The following is a 26,749-nucleotide window of genomic DNA, read 5'->3' on the forward strand; positions in this document are numbered from 1 at the left end:
AAGGGAGCGATGAATCTTGGTATTAAATATACCGGATTTCCGTCAGTACTTGAAGGATTCAGTGATGCAAACTGGATCTCTGACTCAGATCAAATGAAGTCTACAAGTGGCTATGTGTTCACTTTAGCTGGTGGGGCCGTGTCATGGAGATCGTCTAAACAATCAGTGTCGACACGTTCCACCAAGGAGGCTGAATTAGTTGCACTTGATTCAGCAGCATTGGAGGCTGAATGGTTGAGAGACCTATTGTCAGACCTTCCAATGCTAGCAAAGCCGATACCGGCTGTCCTAGTATACTGTGACAACACTTCTGTGTTGCTGAAAGTGAACAGTAGAAAGGACAACCAAAAATCCTCGAGGCATATCAGAAGACGACTTGATTCATGTCGGCATGCTAGAGAGACGGGTGTACTAACCGTAGATTACATCAAGTCTGAAAGGAACCTTGCTGATCCTTTCACCAAAGGGCTGGCTCAAAAGCCAATCCAAGCAGCGTGCATGGGAATGAGACTCATACCTGTTAGCGGTTTCAACTGCGGATAACTGTCCTGTGTGACCGGAGATCCCGAGATCCAGGCTCCAGGAAACGAAGCACTGTGGAACCAAGAGCACAAAAGATAAAGAGTCTCATGAGCTGCTGTGCTCTGACTGTATGGCAGGTTGAGCGATATGCTCTTAATGAAGTCAATGTTATAAGCAGGGAAATTGTCCTACAGAATTTCCTTAACGATTTCACCTATATGAGCTGACTGTGGGGTCGCAGTCCAGGAGAGAATGGGGTTTTCTCTCTAGTGAGCTCATGAATAGATATTAAAGGGCATGACCGTAACGCCCTGCCCCGTAAGAGAAGCAGATAATCTGCCTAGTACTATGTGCCTTTTGTGCGAAGATTCTCACACTAGGGTTTGTGGATCAAGGCGTAGTCCTCTGCTTACTCGTGCAGGGTTGGAGTACACTGGGATAGGCTTTGGTTCAAACCTAACAAGTACCTCTGTCGAAAAGTAGTATATAAACAGTACGGGAGCTCAATGACATTGATCAGAAAATAAGAGTGAAAATGGTGGGGATTGTTGTTCATTTGAGGGGATTTTCCCTTTATTTTCTTTAAAAAGAAATGAACAAAACATGTGGCCAGCCAACTGGGCCACTACAAGGCCTGGTGGCCGAGCGGCCCAGCCGGCAGAGAGGCATTGCCTGGGCGTTTCGATGCCTTCACGTGAGACCGTAGGAAGGGGGCGGGCATAAGGCCGAGCAAACGGCTGGGCGGCGGCGGCAACCGCTGCTCCGTTCTCTCCGGCTTCCTCGTTCCACGACTTCAGATGGCTCCCCTCTTCTCGGTAACAGTCTCACGTTCGGCTCCTTAAGTGGATCCCCTTCCCCTGTACTCTCTCGAGGGGAAACGCAGAAACAGAGGGCTCTACGGTTCCATCCTATCCACTGTTCCGGCGAGAAATCATTCGATCTACTCGATTCCGGGTGTCCTGGTCTCGTCCGTATCGTCGGCTGTCTGTTGTTCTCGGTGGTGGTGGTGTGGTGCTGTTGATGCTGTGCCTTGGTGCTGCTCGTTGATTCTCTGGTCTCTGTCCACCGTGGCCTGGTGCTTGGGCTTCCTGCTGCGCGGTGTTCCTCTTCTCGGGCTGGTGCCGTGGACGTCTCCCTCGGCTCCGGCAGCGGCTCTAGTATCTCCGTCAACCTCCCGCCGTGCAGGCCCGGACGTGGGCGGCGGAATTGGTTTTCTGGGACAGAACCTTGTGTTCGCTGAGCTGGTCTTCCCACGTAGACAATCTACGTGCTGTGAGTTATTCGTTGTCTCACTTTATTTACTGTTTAATTTTGTGCAATCTACTAGTATTAAATACTTGGGTGTGATTGCACTGTTATGGGCGGATTTGTGTGCTCGATGATGATAGCGGTGTAGTGAGACAACGTGACAGTCTGGGTTTTAGTGTATTATCATTCTCAGCATTGATATTATTTGTGCCTAATTAAATCTCTTTGTTGAGGCTGTTTGCCTATGTTAAATTCTGTTAATTTATTTAGTACACAGCTCCTTTCTATCATTATTTATATTTGATTATTAGGCTTATTATATCTGATCTAAAACCCTGATTTGGTAAGATTAGACTGTCACGTTAGTCAAGGATCTCTAATCACCTATTAGCGTTGGAGGGTTGTTTATTACAGCAACCCGCTATTTTGAGAGCAATATTTTAAGATAAACAATCATGTTTATTAGTTTAATCTGCCTTCTTCATCTGCAAGCCATGTTTAATTATGAAATGGATCTGAGTAGCTATTTTACATGTTTACATGTTCTAGAATTGCTACTGTTCATTGCTGCATTAATTACATATGGCATTTGTCTGAGTTATATGCTTGTTTTATTCGGAATTAGAATATTTAATTTATTTAAATATGAAGGAAGCATGTCACTTATTTCTCTAATATTACAACATTAAAGACCTCCACAAACCGAGTTTATTATGCATTAAGATACGTGGATCATGAGACTCATCAAAGTTCATTTCTTGGATATATGGGCACATAGCCAATGCAATCCAGTTCCATCAATCAAGCGCCCTTTAGGCCGGTAGTCCCTCTCTGTGGATCTGTCCAAAAAAAAAAACTCTATAAATTAATGTGATTTACGTGTTAGTCAAAGTGGTTTACGTTTAATCTAGTTTTTAATGAATACAGTTGTATTTATAACTTCAATTAATTTATTATATAAAATATATTTTATAATTAATTTAATCATATTAATTTATTATTATAAATATTGATATTTCTATCTATGAGTAATTAAACTTAAGATACTAAAACATGATTGTTATTGACGTTGCGTAACGATACCAAGGTACTAATAAGGGTACCAAAAATAGAGAGTTAGAGCATCTCCAAGTAACGACTCAAAAGCTCCCCAAAACCTTGTTTAAAGGTGAAACTCAGTTTTTATTACTCCAACAGAACTCCAATAACTGTCCATAATTTTTCGCGTCCCAGAAACTAAGCTAAGCATCCCGCAAATATGAGTGACTAGATTTCTCCCCCAATCCTGCGCAACGGGCGAGTCTGTGCGACATGCAACACAAATAAAAGTGCCAGCGACATGCATAAAATGAAATGGACCAGCAATTTAGGCAAAATGGCCCTACAATTTTTAAAATTTGGCCTAGTTTCGTTTTTAGTTTTTTATTTTGAGGGAATTGTTGGAGGATCACCTTGTTTCACACCTGTAAATGTTTGTGTATGTCCCTCATAATCAGTTTTTAGGGAATTTTTTTCCATTTTCTTTTGGAGTTGCTCTTAGGACAGAGCGTAACATATGTCTTTGGTCGTATTGAACCAGAGCACGACCGGAAGCCAACGCGCGGATAATTAGAGAGATTTAGGCCACACTCGTCAGTAATACCCTATATCCTCTTGCTAGTCAGTAATTAACACAATAGTGGATAAGATTACAAGCTAAAAATACCAATGAGCATCTAGACCTTCTATACACCTCTTGGTTGTCGTGGGAGTTCTATATGAATGGTCGTAATCCACCCTCATGCATGCACTTTAGTGAAGAGTGAATTCCCTAATAAAAGTTCTAAGATTGAATCTCAGGTCCTATGTGAGATTGATCGTCCTAAATGTTATAATGTACCTCTCTTTTATAGTGCAAGGAAGGAGATAGATTACATGAACCTTGGATTCCACGGGCTAAGACTCACGTATCCCTTTTTATCATGTTTCTTGGAGTTGTACCGGTGCCCCATGCATGCCCTCGGTTGGAGTTGAAACCTATAGGAAATTTATAGGAACAATTCTTTATTCTGAAGAGCTACATGCATAGGAAAATTATAGCTATATAGTTCCAATCCTCCAAAATTCCTCTACTTTTTTTTTCCTTTGTTCTTCTTCTAGAGGGACCTAATTATGCTGTAGAGAAACCAGATTTACATCCCCGTCTAATCGAAATCCATAAAATCAGAGAGAAAGGGGTTCACGTGCGTGACAGTAAAGATGAGCGCTACGACCAATCCAAATCCATAAATAAAAGCAGAGCACGAAGCGTTCGTTGGTTCCGACCCGGCCAGGATCAGTGTCAGTGCAGCAGATCACTATCATGGATGCAGCTAGCCTGCCGCCGCGCGCCCAGATCACTATCATCATGACACTGTTGACCGGACAGGTTGGGGGTGTGTCAGATAGATCGCGGTGCAGGGGCTTTCAGTTTCTGCTTCGGCGTGGGGTGTGTCGGCCACTTCTCTTCTCTTCTACTAGCTGTGTGTGTACGAATTGCATGCCGATTGCAGCCGCCAGCAGATCGCCGCCGGGGTGGCAACAAGCTGGCCTGGAACCGGAATGGATACATCGCCCACCTTCCAGAGTTTTCCAGAGTCCTCTCATCGGCCGGAATGGAGAGAAACAGAAAACCATTCAGAGACAGTACTTACTACTCGCATTTGATGATCTTACGGAAGGCAATTAAGCGTGGCGTACGGCCCCCGGCTCTGACCATATGAGTATTGTTATTGATACGCAAGAACAAGATCGATATGATCAAGCGCGTACGTGCACTTGACGTACGACGTGATACTAGCACTAGCTAAAGAAATCCAACTCGGACTCGAACACAACGTACACGCATCACGCATGTGATGATCACAGGAAAAAAAGTCCCGCTCGACAAGGGCAGCTGGCGGTACTTAATTATTGTGCACATGCATGCATGCATAATAACTAAACACTATACTACTAATTAGCAAGCATTGTTTTGTACATACATAGTACGACGAGGACGACGTACGAGCACCTGGCTGGCTGGCGGCTGGCTAGCTAGCTAGCCGGCGGCTCGCTAGCACAGCACGTCCTTGAGGAGCTTGTACCGGCGGGGCCTCCGGCCGCCCTCGGCGTGCTCGCTGCCGCCGGTGACCTTGCTGCACCCGCCGCTGGGCGGGAACGACGACGACGACGCTGGCTGATGCTGCGCGCTCCTCCTCCAGCCTGCTGCTGCTGCTTCTTCTTCTTCTTCTTCTTCCGCCTGCCGGTGCGGCTGCTTGCCGCCGCATGCCGCCGCCGACGCCGAAGAGTGCTGCCGCTTCTTCGTCCCGCCGCCGACGTCGTCGCGGAGGCACCAGTCGCACACGCCGGCGCCCGCCTGGGCCGGGGCCGCGTCGCCGTAGTAGTTGGTGCAGTAGCTGTGTGCCGCCCACGCACGCCACATGTGTGCACGCGTTAATATTGGAAGCAACGACGTACGACAAACGGCAGCGTAACCATGATACCGGAAGTGTATAGTGACAGTAGACGTACGAGTGCTGGAAGCGGCGGCGGCAGCGCGCGCAGCGGAAGAGCTTGTCGGGGAACCCGACATCGCCGCACATGGAGCACACGGCGGTGGTAGTGGTACTGCCGGCCATCGATATCGGCGCGGCGCGCGGACGGGGGCGCGGGTGTCCTAGCTAGCTAGCTCGTGTGGACTGGAATGGAGGAAGGATTCGTTCGCTCGCGCGGTGGCAGCCAGCGCATGCAGGATCGAGATCGAGCGGCAAAAGCTCAAGCCGCCGGCCGGAACGAGGACAAAGGACCCTTCTAAATACTGGACGAACGAGAGGGGATGCGGATGGAGGTTGGAGGGAGAGCAGAGGAGATCAGATCGTCAGATGCGAGGGGCCCCCAGGAGGGTGTGTGAGGTCGCCGGAAGAGGAGCTGATGCTGCGGGGGGCCGGGGAGCCGGGCGGTGCAGGCCAGGACGGTCCACGTGTCCCTGCGCCTATACGTGCGAGTATTAAATGTGGCGCGAACCGGCTGGTCGGTTGCAATATACTTGCTTGTATTGATTGCATGGGCGGTGCATATAAACTAGGAGTGGTAGTTTCCTTGATGATGGTTATTTATATATAGTTAGATTTTGCGACCTGAGTGCTCGCTGCAACCACAAAACACGTAAGCGTCTGTCGGTTAACATAATTTTCGTCGGCTTATGTAAAACCAACGCTATTAAACATTTTTTTGTCAGTCGCAATCCAACCTTTGGCTTTTGATCCAGTTTGATCCCGTCGATGCAAGTTAACTTCTATCGACTTATGATCTAGCCGACAAGAGGGCTAGTAGGAGCCATGCCCCCTAACAAAAAAGTAAATTTGTTTTGCAGTTGTTTTTTATGACTAAAATAAAATAGTTAGTTTATAATAAAATAAAATATTGTATGCACTTAGCGCATATCTGTGTTAATTGTTATAACTAGTTACTATTATATATTGTAAATTTACATTTATTTTATTTATTAATATTATAACTGTAGTTATATGTATTGACCTCTTTAGGGTTAGTTTAGGAACTCCATTTTTCTCTGTGATTTTTATTTTTCCAAGAGAAAATGAATAATTTCTTTTGAGAAAACGAAATTCTTTTAGAAAACATGGTTCCCAAACTAGCTCTTAGAGAAAAATCCTGCCTGCGTCTCTACTAGCCCACTAGCCCACCGATGAAACTTAGCTAACTTCTAATGGCTTCTGACCCGCCAGCACTACCGGAATCAATAGCTTTGCCGAGTGCCTGAAGCACTCGGTGAAGCCTTAAAAACACTCGGCAAAGGCTTTGCCGAGTGTTACACTCGACAAAGAAGGCTCGACAAACAGTGCATCGGCAAAACCTTCTTTGTCGAGTGCCAGAGAGCACTCGGCAAAAAAAGTGGCCGTCACGGCGCCGGGTGACGGAGACGGCGGCTTTGCCGAGTGTCTCTTATGACACTCGGCAAAGAAGTTAGCTTTGCCGAGTGCCTTCCAGGCAGCACTCGGCAAAGAATACTTCTTTGCCGAGTGCCACTTGGGACACTCGGCACAGAACCCGCCAGGGGGGGTCCCCATGTCAGGTTCTTTGCCGAGTGTCCCAAGTGGCACTCGGCAAAGCCGACCTCTTTGCCGAGTGCCAGCGACATAACACTCGGCAAAGAACCTAAGCTGGTGCCCAGGTCTGTGCTCTTTGCCGAGTGTTATGACCCAGACACTCGGCAAAGCGCCTCTTTGCCGAGTGTTATGACCCAGACACTTGGCAAACCTGTCTTTGCCGAGTGCTGTCCTCTGCCGAATGTCCGGCACTCGATAAAGGGGCTCTTTGCCGAGAGCCTGACTTTACCGAGTGCGGCTCTCAGCAAAGCCTTCTTTGCCGAGTGCCCGACAAAAGACACTCGACAAAGAATTCAACACTCGGCAAAGTCTCGGATTCCGGTAGGGCAGACAGAAATTAGAAATTACGTTTTCGTCAGCTTCTGAAGCGCCCGACGTAAGTTAAATTAATATAGGTCTTCTTCCTTCTCATGTCTGGTTTATTCTTCATTGCATGTTTCCAAATCCTCACGCTATTCGTCGTGTTGTCACCGTGTTCGTTTGTGCTTCCTCGCTGTTCGCCCTCGTGCCTCGGCCGGCCACGGTCCGTGCGAGCCTCTAGCCCAGGTTCGTGCGCGCCGGCCCTCTGGAGCTCGCTGTCGTTCCCGTAGGTTCGTCGGGTGCCCTGCTCCTCTTTCCTTGTCGCCGTCTCCCAGGCAACTTGCCCTCGCGTCTCGTCTAGACCGTCGACGACCTGGGCCTCTGCCCCTGTTAGCGTGTGTGTTAGTCAATCCACAACAACCCACATTTGGTTCAAAACGCTAGCAGGTTAGGTTGGTTCTGAATCGAAATACTTCATGAAAATGTGGGTTCTAAGAATTCATAAAAAACAAACGAACCATTTCGACTCACTTCTTCTCCACCGTTCCGTCACTCATACCTTATCCAAATGCAATTTTAAGATTGTAGATAACAAAATCTCAAAATTCTACAATTCCATTTCATACCCTAAAATTCTAGAGGACTCTAGCACGCGGTCATAAAAATTAAAAAAAAATCACGCGTTTTTTTTTCTCGAGGGAAGGAACGAATGAGAACTTGCCCCTTTATCCACGACACGAGACAACATGTTCACTGCCGTATTTGCTTTCAGGTCTAGCAGATGTGCCTGGTGCACACATCCCCGTGTGAGACGTGCTTCACCACGGACCCAAAGGTCTGGCATGAAGATGAAGCAAACAGCCCACTAGGCACTAGCAACTTTAGCCCGCCAAATGCCCATCACGGTCTCACCCGCATAGGGCCTTCCAACCGGTCGAACATCTCCCGTCATAATGGGCTCCACGGCCCATCACCCCCATGCCCCGTCTCCAAGGAAAGCGAACCATTCTGATCCTGCAACCCGTGGCGCCGCCGCCGCCGCATCGCATTGCCCGGACGCCAAAACCTAGCTCCTGAACTCTCCTCGGCTCCTCGCCCACCTCTCGCTAGCCGTTCCCGCTCTGCAGTCTCCGTGGCCGGACGCCGCGGCGACATGGCATCGACCTGTTTCCGCGCCGCCGCCCGCGTGGCCTCCGCCGCCGGCCGCTCGGCGGCGGCCACCCGATCGGCTCCCTCCGCGGCCCGTGCCGCCGCCGCCGCCCACCGCGCCTCGTCCTTCTCCAGGTAATGTGACCCGTTCCTCTCTTGCACTTGGTGCTGGCGCATCATGGATCCGTAATGGATGCGCTGGTTGGGACGCGCAGGATGCCGGTGGAGCTCGGGTGCTGCGCGGGATTGTCGCTGCTGCCGCTGCACAGCGCGGTGGCGGCGGCCAGGCTGACGTCGCGGCTGAGCACGGCGTCGAGCTGCCGTGCTCTCTCTCAGGGTATCCTCTGTTGCACCTATCCCGGGCTTTAACATCGTAAGATTATTATGCTCTTGTCCGTGTTTGCTTTCCATTTGGTTGAACATTGCGTCCGTGTATTTTCTTTTATAGTAGTTTCTTAGTTTACTGCGTGCTTGTTTGATAGCAGTATGTGTCGAAAACAAATGTCATTCATTGTTGTATTGTAACAGCGAAATGTCATCCTGACCATTTTAACTCGTCAACGATCATGTTCAACACAAAACCACTTCCATTTTCGTGAAAGCTGCCTGCTGCTCTTTAACACACAACACATGAATACCTTATGGTTTCTGAATGGAGAAGTACATATAAACAATGAAGCCTTGAATGCTGGATGCAAACACCTTTCATTGTACACATTAAAAATCTTGCCTTGAACGCTGGATGTAACTTGCAAGCACTGCTCTGAACTCTGAATGCAAGTACATATAAACATTTTGATGGCTATATTTAAGTGGAAATGATCATGTCCTTTAGATGGTTTCTATATTCTGACGATTCTTGTGCATATAGCCTATATAGGGAAACTAATCGGTTGCCCGTCTCTTAATACAGTTTCTATATTTACAATATCTATTTTTTTGTAGAACACAAACAAATATGTATTCTAGTGGTTAGAAGCTAAGCCTGTGAGAGAAAGGGTTAGGGTTCGAACCCTAGGCTCTGTTTTTTTTCTTTTCTGGCGGTGCACGTGGTAGGGAGGCGCTCGAAGAAATTCTCACTTAAATATAGTAGAGAAAATGCCGAATAATGGTGTGACTATATGGAGTACCGTCGGATTTACTAGCAGTGTTTCACCATACATTGAAACTATATGGAGTACCGGCAGATTTCTTTATTATCTTTCCCTTCATAGGGATATTTTTCTTTGATGGGTAGGAACAAAGATGTAGCAGATTCCTAGTAAACCCCTTTCATATTTCAGTCTCTTTGGGAGGTTGTTTAGTAGCTCAATACATCTCAAATGCTGATGCTCGGTAGAAAAAAAATCTCACTTGTTGCTTTGCAGTTCAGGACAAGATAATGTTTTCCATGCTGTGCGTTTTTTGAGAGATTCGCTTATTCAAAAAAAATTGGTGGGTTGAGGTCAATTAAGTTAAGACATTTGGTTTCTGCAGGCACTGCTGCAGGCACATGACTTTGATAAAAGATATTACCGGGAGCTTGCTGTTTTGCTTCATACAATCATGAAGAATGAGTACTTTAACACTGAAATTGTAATGGAAGGCTAGTGTTATGTTATGTACCTAGCATTACTAGTTGCCTCTGTTGAGGAATACCTTGATGCAATAATGTAGCGTCCTTTTTGAATGTTCTCTACAGTAATTGATAGTTCACTACTTCACTTGAGTCAATATGTCTGTGTACAGTGCTTGAATTATCGTTTATGCAAGTCTGCTCTTTTTTTTTGGCATTTTTGAGACTCCTGGTTGCATCCTGGTGTGTGCTTTCTTGTTTTTTTGGTATTCAACAGAGATTTGATCTGGTTGCTGTTGTAGTTTACCGTATGGTTACTCTTCTTTTCTCAGATGAAAACGATGGTACGTGAAACATTTGCCCAGTGTCTTAAGGTGGGTGGTGCTTGGATGTTTGGCAAAGATGCACACTCTTGCTACCACAGCAAGCACATGTAGTCATAGAGCTTATGATTTAGAGTCAAATCTTGTAAAGTCCTTTTGCAACTGTGGGGGGCTAACACAACAACTTTGTATGCTTAAAGCTTATAATTAAAGAATGATTCAGTCCAATCCTCTGATGTATGCTTTATTTCTTTGTTTTATATAGAGATGGGTCTATCCGTTCGAAGGTGATAAATCGCTGGAAGACTTGCTCATGTCATGCTGTTGGACTCAAATCATTTCTATAGATTAGTCATCTAAATGAACATCTGGAGCACTACACTTCATCACCCCTTCGACAATCGTGGCTATCTTAGATTTTTTTCCCCCAAGGTTTTGAGTTCATGCCTTGTGAGATATCATTTGATGAAAATATGCAAGGACGGTTTGCCGACGTCTGGGCTGTATTCAGCCAGTACAATTCTGCGTTAAAAGGTGGTTGATGATACCTGAGGATTGTCATTTTGCGTTAAAAGGTGGTTGATGATTATGTTACTATATGTATTGCGTATGCTTTCTTTTGTTTCAAATTTTTGAATAAGGTGACCCGAACCTGAACGTGGCTCGATCTCTAGTGAACGCTTTGAGCCTCCGGGTTTGCTTTGGTATTTTTCTTGGTTCAGTTTTGCATTGGATTGCTTCCTTGTTTATATATTTTGAAAAAAATACATTGTGGATTCAAATTTTAGCCACATGGCTATATATTCAAATTCCAATGGGTAAGCTACATCACATCACATGCTTACAACTAGGTTGAGGAAACTATTAAAATACGCAAGGAAAACTTTGATTGATTTGTGTGACGAAGCACTCAAAACACAAGTGATTTATTCTAGTTTGGAGGTCAAAGACCTATTTCATCGGTGTTCTTCGATTTCCCCCGTACAATCCCCTTTATATCCCTAGTCTTGCTATTACATTCAAGCTTGGCCTTTACCAATGCCAAAGGCAATTTAGTCATTACACGGTCAAAAGTACATTTTTTGTCATCATCCTCGTGACTTCGCCGAACGTAGTGGACCTTCGGTCTGAATAGTTTTCGTAAGCCAGGCTGGTTTCGTCTTCGCCACCCTTTGACGTGAGTAGAGATGGCAATGGGGATCCGATCCCCGATTCCTCGCGGGAAATTCCTCCATTAGAGGATGGGGAAGAAACTTCCTGTTGGGGGCATTCGGCTTCCGAAGGTCATCAAAAATATACCGAAGCCCTCAAAAACATAATTTGACAATGTTTTCCAAGTATGCGAGCAGGTACCTTCGGAATCAGGTTGCAGATATACAAAAGCATGGTCAAGACAAGCTTGGTTGAAATAGAAGACGATCGTGACGAAGGATGAAACGATCACGAAGCTATGTGCAGAAAAGCTTCGGCGTGACAGCAGAAAAGGGAACCGACTTAAAGATGAAAAGCCAAATTAGACCTTGGAGAATTACCACAGAGTTATTGATGAAAACAAAGGGCATTAATGTAATTTTACATGGGCTGCGTCCCGTGCCTATAAATAGATGAACAGTACTCCCGTACTGTTCACGCTGACTTGACATTGGCATCACGCTTGTACCCTTACTTTCCTTCAAGCCGAAGGTACATTTGTAATTTGTTGTCGTTTATATAAGTGAAATAAATAAAAATGAGTTAATGTTCAAAGTAATCATATTATTTTATGTATGTACCTTTCTTACCTTTCATTACGATTATGAAGGTGCGACCTTCATAACCTTCGTCCGAAATCCATTATATCCAAAGGGAAATAATGCTTCGAAGGACGAAGGGCTTTGATCTTTAACATTTTATGTTGCCTTGTTCTTAATTCATAGCATTTGAGAACAAGTCCCCAACATTGGCGCCCACCTCCGGTGAACTCACTTCCATTTCTTGAGCTTTGAACACCTTCGGCAAGCATCACCTTCGTCATGCCGCCGAAAAAAGCTTCAGCGACAGGGACTGCTACTCTGCAGCCGCTGGACCCCAATCAGGACGTCCTTTCTCTAAGGGAGGCCCAAAGCCAGAAGAGAAAGGCCACTAGTCCAACACCTCCGGAGGACGACTTGGATTAGGAGATCCAAAACCTGGAGATCCTTCAGCAACAGGTGCAACGAAAGAAGGAGAAGATGGCTCGCTTAGCTGATCTTCAGAGACAGATAGATGAAGCTTCGGAAGAGGTTCGTCATCTTGTTCAAGATGACCAGAACCGAAGGCCTCCGCGCAGAGAGCTTCATCAGGAAGGCTTCTACAATGAGGACGACTGGTATGAAGATTTCCATCATGGAAACTTTGCTTTTGATGATGTTTCTCCTCTATCAACAGAATTGCAGGCTACACCATGTCCCCAGTCTTACAAGCCACCCCAGCTCCCCATGTACGACGGTCATACAGACCCGAAGCAATTCTTGATGAGCTATGAAGCAACCATATCTTCGTATGGTGGCAATACTGCAGTCATGGCAAAGTCTTTTGTCATGGCCGTCAAGAGTGTCGCTCAAACCTGGTACTCCTCTCTTCGGCCAGGGACAATCACCTCTTGGCAGAAGCTGAAGGATATGTTGATAACCAGCTTCCAAGGGTTTCAGACGAAGCCAGTTACTGCACAAGCTTTATTCCAGTGTACCCAGGACCACGAAGAATACCTCCAGGCGTATGTCCGAAGGTTTCTGCGTCTGAGGGCACAGGCGCCAACAGTGCCCAATGAAATTGTCATTGAGGCCATGATTAAGGGACTTCGGCCGGGACCTTCAGCGCAATACTTTGCCAGGAAGCCACCACAAACTTTGGAGAAGCTGCTCCAGAAGATGGACGAGTATATCCGAGCTGACAATGACTTCCGCCAAAGAAGGGAGGAGGCATTCAGGTTCTCTGAAATGACCAGGGGCTTCGGAGGAAGATTTCATCCGAGGCACGTCAGGTCAATTCATAACTCCACTCAAAGTGATGATAGAGGGAGCCAACAGCAAAGGCCACAATACTCTTCGCAAGCTTCGGGGCAACAGCAAAGCTCTGTTCGACCGCCAGCGCCAAGGGGCAGAGGTGCCAGGGGCTTCGGGGGAAGATTTGGGGATCAACCAAGAAGAATTTACTGTCTATTCTGTGGTGAAGACAAGGGCCATACCACGAGGATGTGCCACGTCACCATCCAGAAGCAAAAGGAGATAGCAGAAGCTGCAGCACAACAGAGTCAGCCGAAGCAGGTCATGCACACTACTTCGTATCATTCGCCTTACATTCCAGAGTATGTAGGCAATCACTCTGCAGCTTCTGTTGCTTCGGCAAGTCAACCCCAAGCATCTTGGCAACAGCCTCCACCGCCACCACCAACGCAGCGAGGACAGCAGCTAGAAGGGAGTCAGCACACTCACCTTCAGAGGGACTTCAGAGAGGAGTCCGAAGCTCGCACAGTCAATAGCACTGTGCCAGAGTCGAAGCACATTTACTGACAAATATCCTACCTCGACAGCAGTTTTTTCGCATTTTTACATTCAGTATTACTTTTTTGTTAATAAGGAACAATTATGGGAAGTCTAAGTGTTTTTTTATCGTTTTTCAATTTCTTGTAATAGTTTCGTTTTTTGCCATAATGAAAATATATTTTCTCCATAGGCTTGAGTTGCCGAAGCATACGAATTCATGGTGGCACGAAGGACCTTTGAATTATCAAAAATTTGTTCTAAGGGACACAGTGCAATTTATTCGAAGCAGTAAAAAGTCGTTCCTAAGGGAGCGCAGTGTAAGTTTTCTAGAGCCTACATCGAAAAATAAGCGCTGATTCTGCCAAAAGTAAAAGGCGAAGAAGCTCCTAAGGGAGGCTTACAGCGAAAAATAAGCGCTGATTACGCCAAAAGTAAAAGGCAAAGAAGCTCCTAAGGGAGGCTTACAGCGAAAAATAAACGCTGATTCCGCTGAAAGTAAAAGGCGAAGAAGCTCCTAAGGGAGGCTTACAGCGAAAAGTCAGCGCTGATATAAAAAGAGTGTGTGCTCTATTGCAGGGATGTGTGTATCTTCGGCACAAATATCATTTTGCATAACATAACATCATCACATCATTTTGCATAACATAAGCATCATACAACATATTGCATGTGGAACAAGAAGGGGATACAGTATTGATCTTCGGAGAATGTTTTGAAAAAGAGAAAATCGTGCTAAGGCACAGGATAAATTGAGAAGAAGTGTAGCTTCATTAGAGAGACAACATAAAACTTTTTTATAGCTTCGGAAAATATTTTCACGAAGCTTGGATATTCCTCATCAGAGAAGTATGGAAATTCTTGTGATATATAAAAGATTTTCTTCACGAAGCATGAAAAGAAGGGAAGGTGTTTTTTCGCCGAAGGCTCAAAAATGGTATGTATGCAAAATTTCATGCATCGTAAAGAATTGAACTATAAATAGATTATATATTACATTCAAAGTTACAATGTATTACACATGTTACATTCCAAATATTTTTACAATAGCATCTAATCTTCCCTAAGAACTACTTCCACAGCTTCGTTCAGTAGCTGATCGACAACCTTGTCCATGATGGCTTCAGCCATTTTTCTAATTTCGTCGTCCCCCTTCGGGTGGGGGCCTAGAGATGCCTCAGCAGGTTTTGAGGGAGGAGAAGATACGGCTATATTACTATTACAAACCGCGAACAAAAGTCTGAAATCAAAAATTACAACAGAATAAAAACCACTAGTTAATACCTATTTGCCCTTCGGGCTCTGTGCTTTTCTCAGCAGCCTCTGCTATCTTCCTAGCATCATGGATGCCTTTTTCGCTTCTTTGAATGATTTCTTGAGCCATTTCTCGGCCGCCATTATCCCAAATGTCGGTGAGAAATTTTCCACCAACCAGGCTTGCTTCGGCCGAGGGGTCCTTTATATCTTCGGAAGACAAGGCGGTTTCGGTTTGCGCTAAAGATTTCACATGATTACAGCCTTTTCTTTCCAAAACAGTAGCAATCCCCCTGGCGCCTGAAAAAGCACATATGTCTCCGCGGCTGTTCAAGATTTCCTCGAAGGCCTCAGCTTCGTGACTGATCCATTCAATCGGGCCTTCTGGATTCCCCCTTGTGAAATTTTCTTCGCTAGAGAATGCGCCAACGCTGGCGAAGCTGGATTTTATCTTCTTAACACACTCCATGGATTTATCATAGTACCTTTTCTTGGAAGCACGAAGCTCTTCAACATTTATTTCCAAATGATTTGCCCATTGATCACTAAGTTCTCGTTTTGTTTCTTCTAGTATGCGTTCTTCTTTAGCTCTGGCCAGTTGTTTCTGAAGATCCTGAATTTCGCGTTTTTAGGCTTCAGCTTGAGCCTTAGAGGTAGCTTCGTCTTCCTTTATTTTATCCACTAGTGTAAGCAGAATTTTATCTTTTTCCAAAGCTTCGTTCCTCAGCTTGATAACCTCTGCTCGTAGGTTGTTGAAAGCAATATTATAGCTCTCGTCTTCGGCATTGTTTTGCGCTCTCAAGGCGTTGCTCAGTATTAAACCCTATATGAAAAAAGAAATAGTATAAGAATAAAAGAATGATTCAAAAATTGTAAATTTCCAAATATACAATTCTCACACATTCAGACTATTATATGCAAGGCTATCCGCAAGATCCTCCTTCGTCATAGCGCAGAGTCCAGCTTCAAGCTTCGGAAACCCCATACTCCTAGCCATCTCCCGGCAGACAGATAATTCTTTGTTGTCAGGGAGGCAGTATAGGAAGTCATCTTCGTCTGTCCCATTGAACACTAGTGCCCCCTTCGGATATTTCAGTTCTCTGGCATAGTGATTAGCTTCAAAAATCTCTTCTTCAGATAATTTCTTCCCCGAAGCATGTCGCACAATGTAATCGCATATTTTGGAAGGTGCTTCGGGGGCAGCAGTGTCAATTTCTTCAACCAAAATTGGCTCTGACATTTTTATTTTTTCGACATCCAAAGCTGCCTTTGTAATTTTTGTTTCTTCGGTTTCCAAAGGTTTTTCCTTGGTGGGCTCTGAAGGCCCAGCTTCAGTTTCAAATTGTTGCTTTGAAGCTTCAACAACAAAGGCTTCAGTAGACACTTCAGAAGTTTCAACAGTTTTCTTTGGAGTTATGCTTGAAGATTTAATTGTCTCCAAAACATATAACACATTAACCATCCTTTTTCTTTTCGGGGTCACTGTTGGACCCTTCTGGCTTTTTCCTGTCTCAATTTTTGCTGAAGGACTTAAAACTTCTAATGTTTTTGCTTCTTCAGTTTTTGGTTCTTCTATCTTTTCTGTTGCTGGCACTTCGGCCAACTGTTCAATTTCTGGCAGCAGTGTTGATTCTTTAGCTTTGGTGGCCGAAGAGGTCTCACCGGCGAACTCAGGCACTGTGGCTAGTTCAATATAACGTGGCCGGTGTGTGAGAACCTTTACCCTTTTCCTCTTCGGCGCCGGCTCACTAGGAGCGGCTGAAGTAGTTTCCTTCGCAGAGGAAGTATTCTTTCTTTTTTGACCCCGCACTGGATAATGGTAGTCGGGGTAGACAAACCCAATTGCGTCAAATACTCGATTGAGCCTCTTCTTCTTTCGGCCTCCGAAGGCCGCTGATAATGCAGTATCTTCGGCCTTTGAGTATACCCCAAGCAGTTCATCACTTACAGTCTCAATGCTTTTTAGCCAGTCATCATCTGGCTCAACGAATTTATCTCCGTACTTGAATGTGTATTTTAGCCTGACTAGTCCACCTTCGTTAGGTTCTTTAACGGTTTCCTCCGGCATTTCCCAGTTATCTGCAAGTGGCCACACTCTGAAGGCAATATGTTCTTGCATTAAATCCCTTGTCCCAATAAAAGAGCACACTGCGCCGAAGGCTCTTTGGCATTCTTCGGCTGTTTCATCCATCACCACCTTCGGCCTCCAAAGGCCGAAGCGTTGCCAAACAGGGCGCATAATGATACCTTTAATATCTTCTCGGATTTTTAAATCATTCTTCACATAAAACCATTTTGTCATCCAGTTGCCGGGCCATCTTTTCCGAAAGGTTGGCACGGGGCAACTTGACCCAGATCGGGCGCCGAAGCTGTAGCAGCCAAAATTGTTGTGATACTGTTCTTTGCCCCAAGGTTTCGTCTCGTACAACAACTCATGTATGTTGCGAAAACTTTTAGCATTTGGTTCCAAACCTTGGCTCCTCACGGCCCAGACGAAGATGCCCATCCTTATGATTGATTCGGGAGTGAGTTGGTGAAGGTAGACTTCAAAAACCTTCTGTACTTCCACAGCAAAACTGCTTAAGGGAAATCGTAGTCCAGCTTTCAAGAAGCTTCGGAATACCACAACTTCATTTTCTTCGGGAGTAGGCACAGTTTTCTCCCCAATATCCGCCCTCACAATAGACATGTCTCAAAAATACCTTCCTTTCATGGTATCAAGATGACTCTGCTTAATACTCGATTTGCCGAAGACTGTGTGGCTCGGTCGCCACGGTCGATCTCGGAGTCTTCGTCCCCACTTTCTACATCATAGCTGTCACTGTCACCAGTGTCTTCAGACAAACCCTCCAAAATTTCTTTAGTAATCTTCTCTGTATTAGTCTTCGACATTGATTGAAGAAAGCCCAGATGCATCTCCTCAGAAAGACTTAGCTTCGAATCACTAACAGCCTTTTTATCCTCAGACATCCTTGCAAATGCTGAGAAAGTGCTCTCGAAGCCGAAGCTTAAAAATCCAAAAAGCCAAGCAAGTGTTGTTGCGCGCAGGCTAATAGTTGGGTGAGTAAAAGCAGTTGGCAAGAGAGCGTGCCAAATAAACTCGGGATGAGCTCTTATTTATACACCCAGTGCGTTGAAAACTGGAGGGTCCCGCTTGTCAAAGACTGTTGCTATTCTAGCAAAGAGAAGGTGTTTTTTCGGACCTTCGGCTTAAGGCCTTCGTCCATATCGCAATATGAATTTATCATTACAGCAAATTAATATTGCGAGGGGCTACTGTTGGGGGCCTTCGGCTTCCGAAGGTCCTCAAAAACATAATTTGACAATATTTTCCAAGTATGCGAGCAGGTACCTTCGGAATCAGGTTGCGGATATACAAAAGCATGGTCAAGACGAAGCTTGGTTGAAATAGAAGACGATCGTGACGAAGGATGAAACGATCACGAAGCTATGTGCAGAAAAGCTTCGGCGTGACAGCAGAAAAGGGGAACCGACTTAAAGATGAAAAGCCAAATTAGACCTTGGAGAATTACTACAGAGTTATTGATGAAAACAAAGGGCATTAATGTAATTTTACATGGGCTGCGTCCCGTGCCTATAAATAGATGAACAGTACTACCGTACTGTTCACGCTGACTTGACATTGGCATCACGCTTGTACCCTTACTTTCCTTCAAGCCGAAGGTACATTTGTAATTTGTTGTCGTTTATATAAGTGAAATAAATAAAAATGAGTTAATGTTCAAAGTAATCATATTATTTTATGTATGAACATTTCTTACCTTTCATTACGATTATGAAGGTGTGACCTTCATAACCTTCGTCCGAAATCCATTATATCCAAAGGGAAATAATGCTTCGAAGAACGAAGGGCTTTGATATTTAACATTTTATGTTGCCTTGTTCTTAATTCATAGCATTTGAGAACAAGTCCCCAACACTTCCCCCGCGAGGATATAAACGGGGAAAATTTATCCTCCTACGGGTAAACGGGGATGGGGACGGGGAAGCATTCTCCATCCCCGTTCCCCGCGAGGACCCGTTAAACTTGCACGTGACTATGTTTTTGTGTACTAGTTAACGACAAAAATAAATAATTACCTTATCAAGAGACCACAAATTATACAAATGTGTTCATTTTGATGTATGCATAATGATTTCTTATATCTGACAATGTGTATAAGTGACAATATTTAACATTAATAGCAAAATACGTATGTCTTACTTGTAATTTAAACGGGGCGGGGATCCCCGTTGGGAATTTATCCCCGCGGGGAACGAGGATGGGGAAGAAATGTTCCCCGCAAGCGTTCGTGGGGATTCCCGCGGGGAAGCTTTTTCGTCGCGGGGGCGGGGATGATGAGCTATTCCCCGGCGGGGAATTCCCCGTTGCCATCCCTAGACGTGAGTCGTCCACCTTCAGTCTTTGGAGTCTGGCTTCATCTTGGCGCTCTGTCTTAGGCTGGTGTCAGTGCGGGCTAGAGTGAGGACCAGAGGGAGCGTTTCCGGGGCAAGAGAGCGAGGGCGAGCGATGGTCGCGACGTCCAGAGACAGCGTGCCCGTCGTCTCGCTCTAGCCCGCACTGGAGAGCGGGTTAGGACGGTAGAGAGGCAAGAGGCGGGCGATAACGTATCGTGCATAGGAGTGGGTGCGGACGGGAGAGGCGGGACGAGAGTAGGGGTGGATAACGAGCCGGCTCGGCTCGTCCGAGTTCGAGCTGGCTCGTTAAGCTAACGAGCCAGCTTGGCTCGGCTCACTAAGGCAACGAGTCACAGAGTCAGCTCGACTCGTTTACGAGCTCGACCTGGCTCGTTTAGCTCGTGAGCCAGAGCAGAAAAAATAAAATGTGCATAATAATTATTTTTTAGTTAATTTCAAACTAATTTAACAATAGAAAATAATAATTATACTCATAGTTTCACAAACCACGTCAATATAACACCAAATTAGCATAATTCATCACTAATTAATTCACAATTCACATACATGTTCATCAGTTTAACCTATAATTATATTTGCATAGACCAAATTAACACATAGACATAGTTCATTAATCATTAGTTTAATTCATAGGCCATAGACACCTCACATTTATATAACATGTTCATCAATTATTCTGTAAATAATATGTATATAGTTTCGTTTTGCTGGAATATGCTAGCTCGTTTAGCTCGCGAGCTGGCTCGTTAATGAACCGAGCTAGGATGACAGCTCAGTTCGTGAAAAAATTCAAACGAGCCGATCCGAGCCGAGCCGAGCTGACCATGAACCGAGCGAGCCAGCGAGCCATGAGCATTTCATCCAGCCTTAGACGAGAGTGAATTGACGGTCTCTGTGAATTGACAGTCTCTCTGATTGGTCTACATCCGTGATAGCTAGTGATTGTTTGGAGTCTAAAAAAATTCAAAAAATCACAAATTTTATTCCCAGTCCATTTATAAATACTCTCACAAAGTTGAAGATAATTTCACACTCTATTTTATCTCATGATTTTTCTTAATTATTATGTAATTTTATTTTTAAGTGCTATGTAATACATAATTTTTAATTTAATAAACAAATTATGTTGTGTAATTTTTAGGTGTCGAAACAAATCAGTGTGAATAGTTAGTTGTAAAATAAAAGGCTAATATGGTTGTGGGCTGAGATTATAGCCTGCTATAGTCTATGCACTCGAGCAGCAGAGAGGAGAATGGAATCCTGAGCTGACCTGGCAGGAGCTAGTGGGGATGGTTGAAAGTCGCCTAGAGAGGGGGTGAATAGGGCGAATCTGAAATTTATAAACTTAAGCACAACTATAAGCCGGGTTAGCGTTAGAAATATAAACGAGTTCGCGAGAGAGGGTGAAAACAAATCAAAAGCAAATAAAGAGTGAGACACGAGGATTTGTTTTACCGAGGTTTGGTTCTTGCAAACCTACTCCCCGTTGAGGTAGTCACAAAGACCGGGTCTCTTTCAACCCTTTCCCTCTCTCAAACGGTCACTTAGACCGAGTGAGCTTCTCTTCTCAATCAAACGGAACACAAGGTTCCCGCAAGGACCACCACACAATTGGTTTCTCTTGCCTCAGTTACAATTGAGTTGATCACAAGAAGAATGACAAAGAAAAGAAGCAATCCAAGCGCAAGAGCTCAAATGAACACTAATGTCGCTCTCTCTAGTCACTATTTGATTTGGAGTGATTCCGGACTTGGGAGAAGATTTGATCTCTTTGGTTGTGTCTAGAATTGAATGCTATAGCTCTTGTAATGTGTTGAAGGTGGAAAACTTGGATGCAATTGAATGTGGGGTGGTTGGGGTATTTATAGCCCCAACCACCAAAAAGTGGCCGTTGGAAGGCTGCTGTCGCATGGCGCACCGGACAGTCCGGTGCGTCACTGGACACTGTCCGGTGCGCCAGCCACGTCAGCCGGCCGTTAGGGTTCCACCGTTGGAGCTCTGACTGGTGGGGCCTCTAGGCTGTCCGGTGGTGCATCGGACAGGTCATGTAGACTGTCCGGTGCGCCAACTGCGCGTGCTCTGACTCTGGCGCGCACTGTAGCGCATTGAATGCGGTTGCAGTCGACCGTTGGCGCGAAGTAGCCGTTGCTCCGCTAGCACACCAGACAGTCCGGTGTGACACCGGACACTGTCCGGTGCTTCACCGAACGGTCCGGTGAATTATAGCGGAGCGACCTCCCATTTTCCCGAAGGTGGCAAGTTCAGCTTCGAGTTCCCTGGTGCACCGGACACTGTCCGGTGCACCAGACCAGGGTGCCTTTGGGTTGTCTTTTGCTCTCTTTATTTGAACCCATCTTTGGTCTTTTATTGGCTTGTTGTGAACCTTTGGCACCTATAAAACTTATAGACTAGAGCAAACTAGTTAGTCCAATTATTTGTGTTGGGCATTTCAACCACCAAAATAAATTTAGGAAAAGGTGTAAGCCTATTTCCTTTTCAATCTCCCCCTTTTTGTGATTGATGCCAACATAAACCAAAGCAAATATAGAGATGCATAATTGAACTAGTTTGCATAATTGTAAGTGCAAAGGTTACTTAGAATTGAACCAATATAAATTCTCATAAGATATGCATGGATTGTTTCTTTATATTTTTAACATTTTGGACCACGCTTGCACCACATGTTTTGTTTTTGCAAATTCTTTTGTAAATTCTTTTTAAAGTCCTTTTGCAAATAGTCAAGGAATAAATGAGTAAGATTTTGAGAAGCATTTTTCAAGATTTGAAATTTTCTCCCCCTGTTTCAAATGCTTTTCCTTTAACTAAACAAAACTCCCCCTTAGTGAGATCTTCCTCTTAGTGTTCAAGAGGGTTTTGCAATTTTCCGAAGATACTACTTTCTCCCCCTTTTGAACACAATAAGATATTAGTTTTGAAAACATCATTTTTAAAATTCGTTTGTTGGTGGTGCGGTCCTTTTGCTTTGAGCTAATACTTTCTCCCCCTTTGGCATGAATCGCCAAAAACGGATACTTGAGTGAAATATAAGCCCTTATTAACTACTTTGTCCCTCTTTGGCGAACAAAATATGAGTGAAGATTATACCAAAGTTGGAGAGCTGTGTGGAGCGACGGCGAAGGATGAGTAATTTGATGGAGTGGAGTGGAAGCCTTTGTCTTCGCCGAAGACTCCATTTTCCTTTCAATCTATGACTTGGTTTGAAATACGCTTGAAAACACATTAGTCATTGCATATAAAAGAGACATGATCAAAGGTATAATAATGAGCTATGTGTGCAAAACATCAAAAGAAATTCCTAGAATCAAGAATATTTAGCTCATGCCTAAGTTTGTTAAAGGTTTGTTCATCTAGTGGCTTGGTAAAGATATCGACCAATTGTTCTTTAGTGTTGATATAAGCAATCTTGATACCCCCCTTTTGTTGGTGATCCCTTAGAAAATGATACCGAATGGCTATGTGTTTAGTGCGGCTATGTTCAACGGGATTATCCGCCATGCGGATTGCACTCTCATTATCACATAGAAGAGGAATTTTGGTTAATTTGTAACCATAGTCCCTAAGGGTTTGCCTCATCCAAAGTAATTGCGCGCAACAATGGCCTGCGGCAATATACTCGGCCTCGGCGGTAGAAAGAGCTACACAATTTTGCTTCTTTGAAGCCCAAGACACCAGAGACATTCCCAAGAACTGGCAAGTCCCCGATGTGCTCTTTCTATTAATTTTACACCCCGCCCAATCGGCATCAGAATAACCAATTAAATCAAATGTGGATCCCCGAGGGTACCAAAGCCCAAACTTAGGAGTATAAACTAAATATCTCAAGATTCGTTTTACGGCCGTAAGGTGAGCTTCCTTAGGGTCGGCTTGGAATCTTGCACACATGCATACGGAAAGCATTATATCCGGTCGTGAAGCACATAAATAGAGTAAAGAACCTATCATCGACCAGTATACCTTTTGATCTACGGATTTACCTCCCGTGTCGAGGTCGAGATGTCCATTGGTTCCCATGGGTGTCTTGATGGGCTTGGCATCCTTCATCCCAAACTTGTTTAGAATGTCTTGAATATACTTCGTTTGGCTAATGAAGGTGCCCTCTTGGAGTTGATTTACTTGAAATCCCAAGAAGTACTTTAACTCTCCCATCATCAACATCTCGAATTTCCGTGTCATGATCTTACTAAATTCCTCACATGTAGATTCGTTAGTAGACCCAAATATAATATCATCAACATAAATTTGGCATACAAACAAATCATTGTCAAGAGTTTTAGTAAATAAAGTGGGATCAGCCTTTCTGACTTTGAAGCCATTATCAATAAGAAAATCTCTTAGGCATTCATACCATGCTCTTGGGGCTTGCTTGAGCCCATAAAGCGCCTTAGAGAGTTTATATACGTGATTAGGATACTCACTATCTTCAAAGCCGGGAGGTTGCTCAACATAGACCTCCTCCTTGATTGGTCCATTGAGGAAGGCAATTTTCACGTCCATTTGGTAAAGCTTAAAGCCATGGTAAGTAGCATAGGCAAGTAATATACGAATTGACTCAAGCCTAGCTACGGGTGCATAGGTTTCACCGAAATCCAAACCTTCGACTTGTGAATATCCCTTGGCCACAAGTCGGGCTTTGTTCCTTGTCACCACACCATGCTCATCTTGTTTGTTGCGGAAGACCCACTTGGTTCCTACAACATTTTGATTAGGACGTGGAACTAAATGCCATACCTCATTCCTAGTGAAGTTGTTGAGCTCCTCTTGCATCGCCACCACCCAATCCGAATCTTGTAGTGCTTCCTCCACCCTGTGTGGCTCAATAGAGGAAACAAAAGAGTAATGTTCACAAAAATGAGCAACACGAGATCGAGTAGTTACCCCCTTTTGAATATCGCCGAGGATGGTGTTCACGGGGTGATCTCGTTGGATTGCTTGGTGGACTCTTGGGTGTGGCGGTCTTGGAGCTTGTTCATCTTCCTCATCTTGATCATGGGTATCTCCCCCTTGATCATTGCTCTCCTCTTGAGGTGGCTCAACTCCTTGATCTTCTTTTTCATCATTTTGAGCCTCATCCTCATCTTGAGTTGGTGGAGATGCTTGCATTGAGGAAGATGGTTGATCTTGTGCATTTGGAGACTCTTCGGATTCCTTAGGACACACATCCCCAATGGACATGTTCCTTAGCGCGACGCATGGAGCCTCTTCATCACCTAGCTCATCAAGATCAACTTGCTCTACTTGAGAGCCGTTAGTTTCATCAAACACAATGTCACAAGAAACTTCAACTAGCCCAGAGGACTTGTTAAAGACTCTATATGCCCTTGTGTTTGAATCATATCCTAGTAAAAAGCCTTCTACAGCCTTAGGAGCAAATTTGGATTTTCTACCTCTTTTAACAAGAATAAAGAATTTGCTACCAAAGACTCTAAAATATGAAACATTGGGCTTTTTACCGGTTAGGAGTTCGTATGATGTCTTCTTGAGGATTCGGTGTACATACAACTGGTTGATGGCGTAGCAAGCAGTGTTGACTGCCTCCGCCCAAAACTGATCCGAAGTTTTGTATTCATCAAGCATGGTCCTTGCCATGTCCAAAAGAGTTCTATTCTTCCTCTCCACTACACCATTTTGTTATGGGGTGTAGGGAGAAGAGAACTCATGCTTGATGCCCTCCTCCTCAAGGAAGCCTTCAATTTGAGAGTTCTTGAACTCCGTCCCATTGTCGCTTCTAATCTTTTTGATCATTAAGCCGAACTCATTTTGAGCCCGTCTCAAGAATCCCTTTAAGGTCTCTTGGGTATGAGATTTTTCCTGCAAAAAGAACACCCAAGTGAAGCGAGAATAATCATCCACAATAACTAGACAATACTTACTCTCTCCGATGCTTATGTAAGCTATCGGGCCGAATAGGTCAATGTGTAGGAGCTCGAGTGGCCTGTCAGTCATCATGATGTTCTTGTGTGGATGATGAACACCAACTTGCTTCCCTGCCTGACATGCGCTACAAACCCTGTCTTTCTCAAAATTAACATTTGTTAGTCCCAAAATGTGTTCTCCCTTTAGAAGCTTGTGAAGATTCTTCATTCCAACATGTGCTAGTCGGCGATGCCAGAGCCAGCCCATGTTAGTCTTAGCAATTAAGCAAGTGTCGAGTTCAGCTCTATCAAAATCTACTAAGTATAGCTGACCCTCTAACACTCCCTTAAATGCTATTGAATCATCACTTCTTCTAAAGACAGTAACACCTATATCTGTAAAAAGACAGTTGTAGCCCATTTTACATAATTGCGAAACTGAAAGCAAGTTATAATCCAAAGAATCTACAAGAAAAACATTGGAAATGGAGTGGTCAGGAGATATAGCAATTTTACCCAATCCTTTGACCAAACCTTGATTTCCATCCCCGAATATGATAGCTCATTGGGGATCTTGGTTTTTCTCATAGGAGGAGAACATCTTCTTCTCCCATGTCATATGGTTTGTGCACCCGCTATCGATGATCCAACTTGAGCCCCTGGATGCATAAACCTACAAAACAAGTTTAGTTCTTGATTTTAGGTACCCAAACGGTTTTAGGTCCTTTGGCATTAGATACAAGAACTTTGGGTACCCAAACACAAGTCTTGGTGCTCTTGTGTTTGTCCCCAACATACTTGGCAACTACCTTGCCTGATTTGTTGGTTAGCATATAAGATGCATCAAAAGTTTTAAATGAAATGTTATGATCATTTGATACAGCAGGAGTTTTCCTTTTAGGCAATCTAGCATGGGTTGATTGCCTAGAACTAGATGTCTCACCCTTATACATAAACGCATGATTAGGGCCAGAGTGAGACTTCCTAGAATGAATTCTCCTAATTTTGCTCTCAGGATAACCGGCAGGGTACAAAATGTAACCCTCGTTATCTTGAGGCATGGGAGCCTTGCCCTTAACAAAGTTAGACAATCTTTTAGGAGGGGCATTAAGTTTGACATTGTCCCCCTTTTGGAAGCCAATGCCATCCTTGATGCCAGGGCGTCTCCCACTATAGAGCATGCTTCTAGCAAATTTAAATTTTTCATTTTCTAAGTCATGCTCAATAATTTTGGCATTAAGTTGAGATATGTGATCATTTTGTTTATTAATTAAAGCTAGGTGATCATGAATAGCATCAACATTAATGTCTATACATCTAGTGCAATTGGAAACATGCTCAACAGTAGATGTAGAGGGTTTGCAAGATTTTAGTTCAACAATCTTAGCATGTAAAATATCATTTTCACTTTTAAGATTGGAAATTGTAACATTGCAAACATCTAAGTCTTTAGCCTTAG

At 44.4% G+C, this 26,749-nt stretch overlaps 2 protein-coding genes across 9 annotated transcripts; one reads left to right on the plus strand and one right to left on the minus strand.

Annotated features, from left to right (window-relative positions):
• Positions 1–4,669: 4,669 nt before the first annotated feature.
• On the minus strand, positions 4,670–5,475 carry LOC100277438 (uncharacterized). The gene is made up of 2 exons (NM_001373997.1): positions 5,302–5,475; positions 4,670–5,186 (listed from the first exon to the last, which is right to left on the minus strand). Exons 1-2 carry the CDS (start codon positions 5,406–5,408, stop codon positions 4,844–4,846), a joined length of 450 nt encoding a protein of 149 aa, NP_001360926.1. The 5' UTR covers positions 5,409–5,475; the 3' UTR covers positions 4,670–4,843.
• Positions 5,476–8,159: 2,684 nt separating this feature from the next.
• LOC100217009 (uncharacterized) lies at positions 8,160–10,952 on the plus strand. 8 transcript variants are annotated; one of them, XM_008678466.3, is made up of 4 exons: positions 8,160–8,480; positions 8,561–8,718; positions 10,233–10,274; positions 10,489–10,952. In XM_008678466.3, exons 1-2 carry the CDS (start codon positions 8,350–8,352, stop codon positions 8,712–8,714), a joined length of 285 nt encoding a protein of 94 aa, XP_008676688.1. In that variant the 5' UTR covers positions 8,160–8,349; the 3' UTR covers positions 8,715–8,718; positions 10,233–10,274; positions 10,489–10,952. The 8 variants fall into 8 exon arrangements, with proteins under 8 accessions (XP_008676688.1, XP_008676693.1, XP_008676692.1 ...); XM_008678471.3 differs by having other exon boundaries at positions 8,561–8,682; XM_008678470.3 differs by lacking the exon at positions 10,489–10,952 and having other exon boundaries at positions 8,561–8,682; positions 10,233–10,451.
• The last annotated feature ends 15,797 nt before the right edge of the window (positions 10,953–26,749 follow it).

The sequence above is a fragment of the Zea mays genome, chromosome 4 (genome assembly GCF_902167145.1).
Source record: "Zea mays cultivar B73 chromosome 4, Zm-B73-REFERENCE-NAM-5.0, whole genome shotgun sequence".
NCBI classification, from domain to species: domain Eukaryota; kingdom Viridiplantae; phylum Streptophyta; class Magnoliopsida; order Poales; family Poaceae; genus Zea; species Zea mays.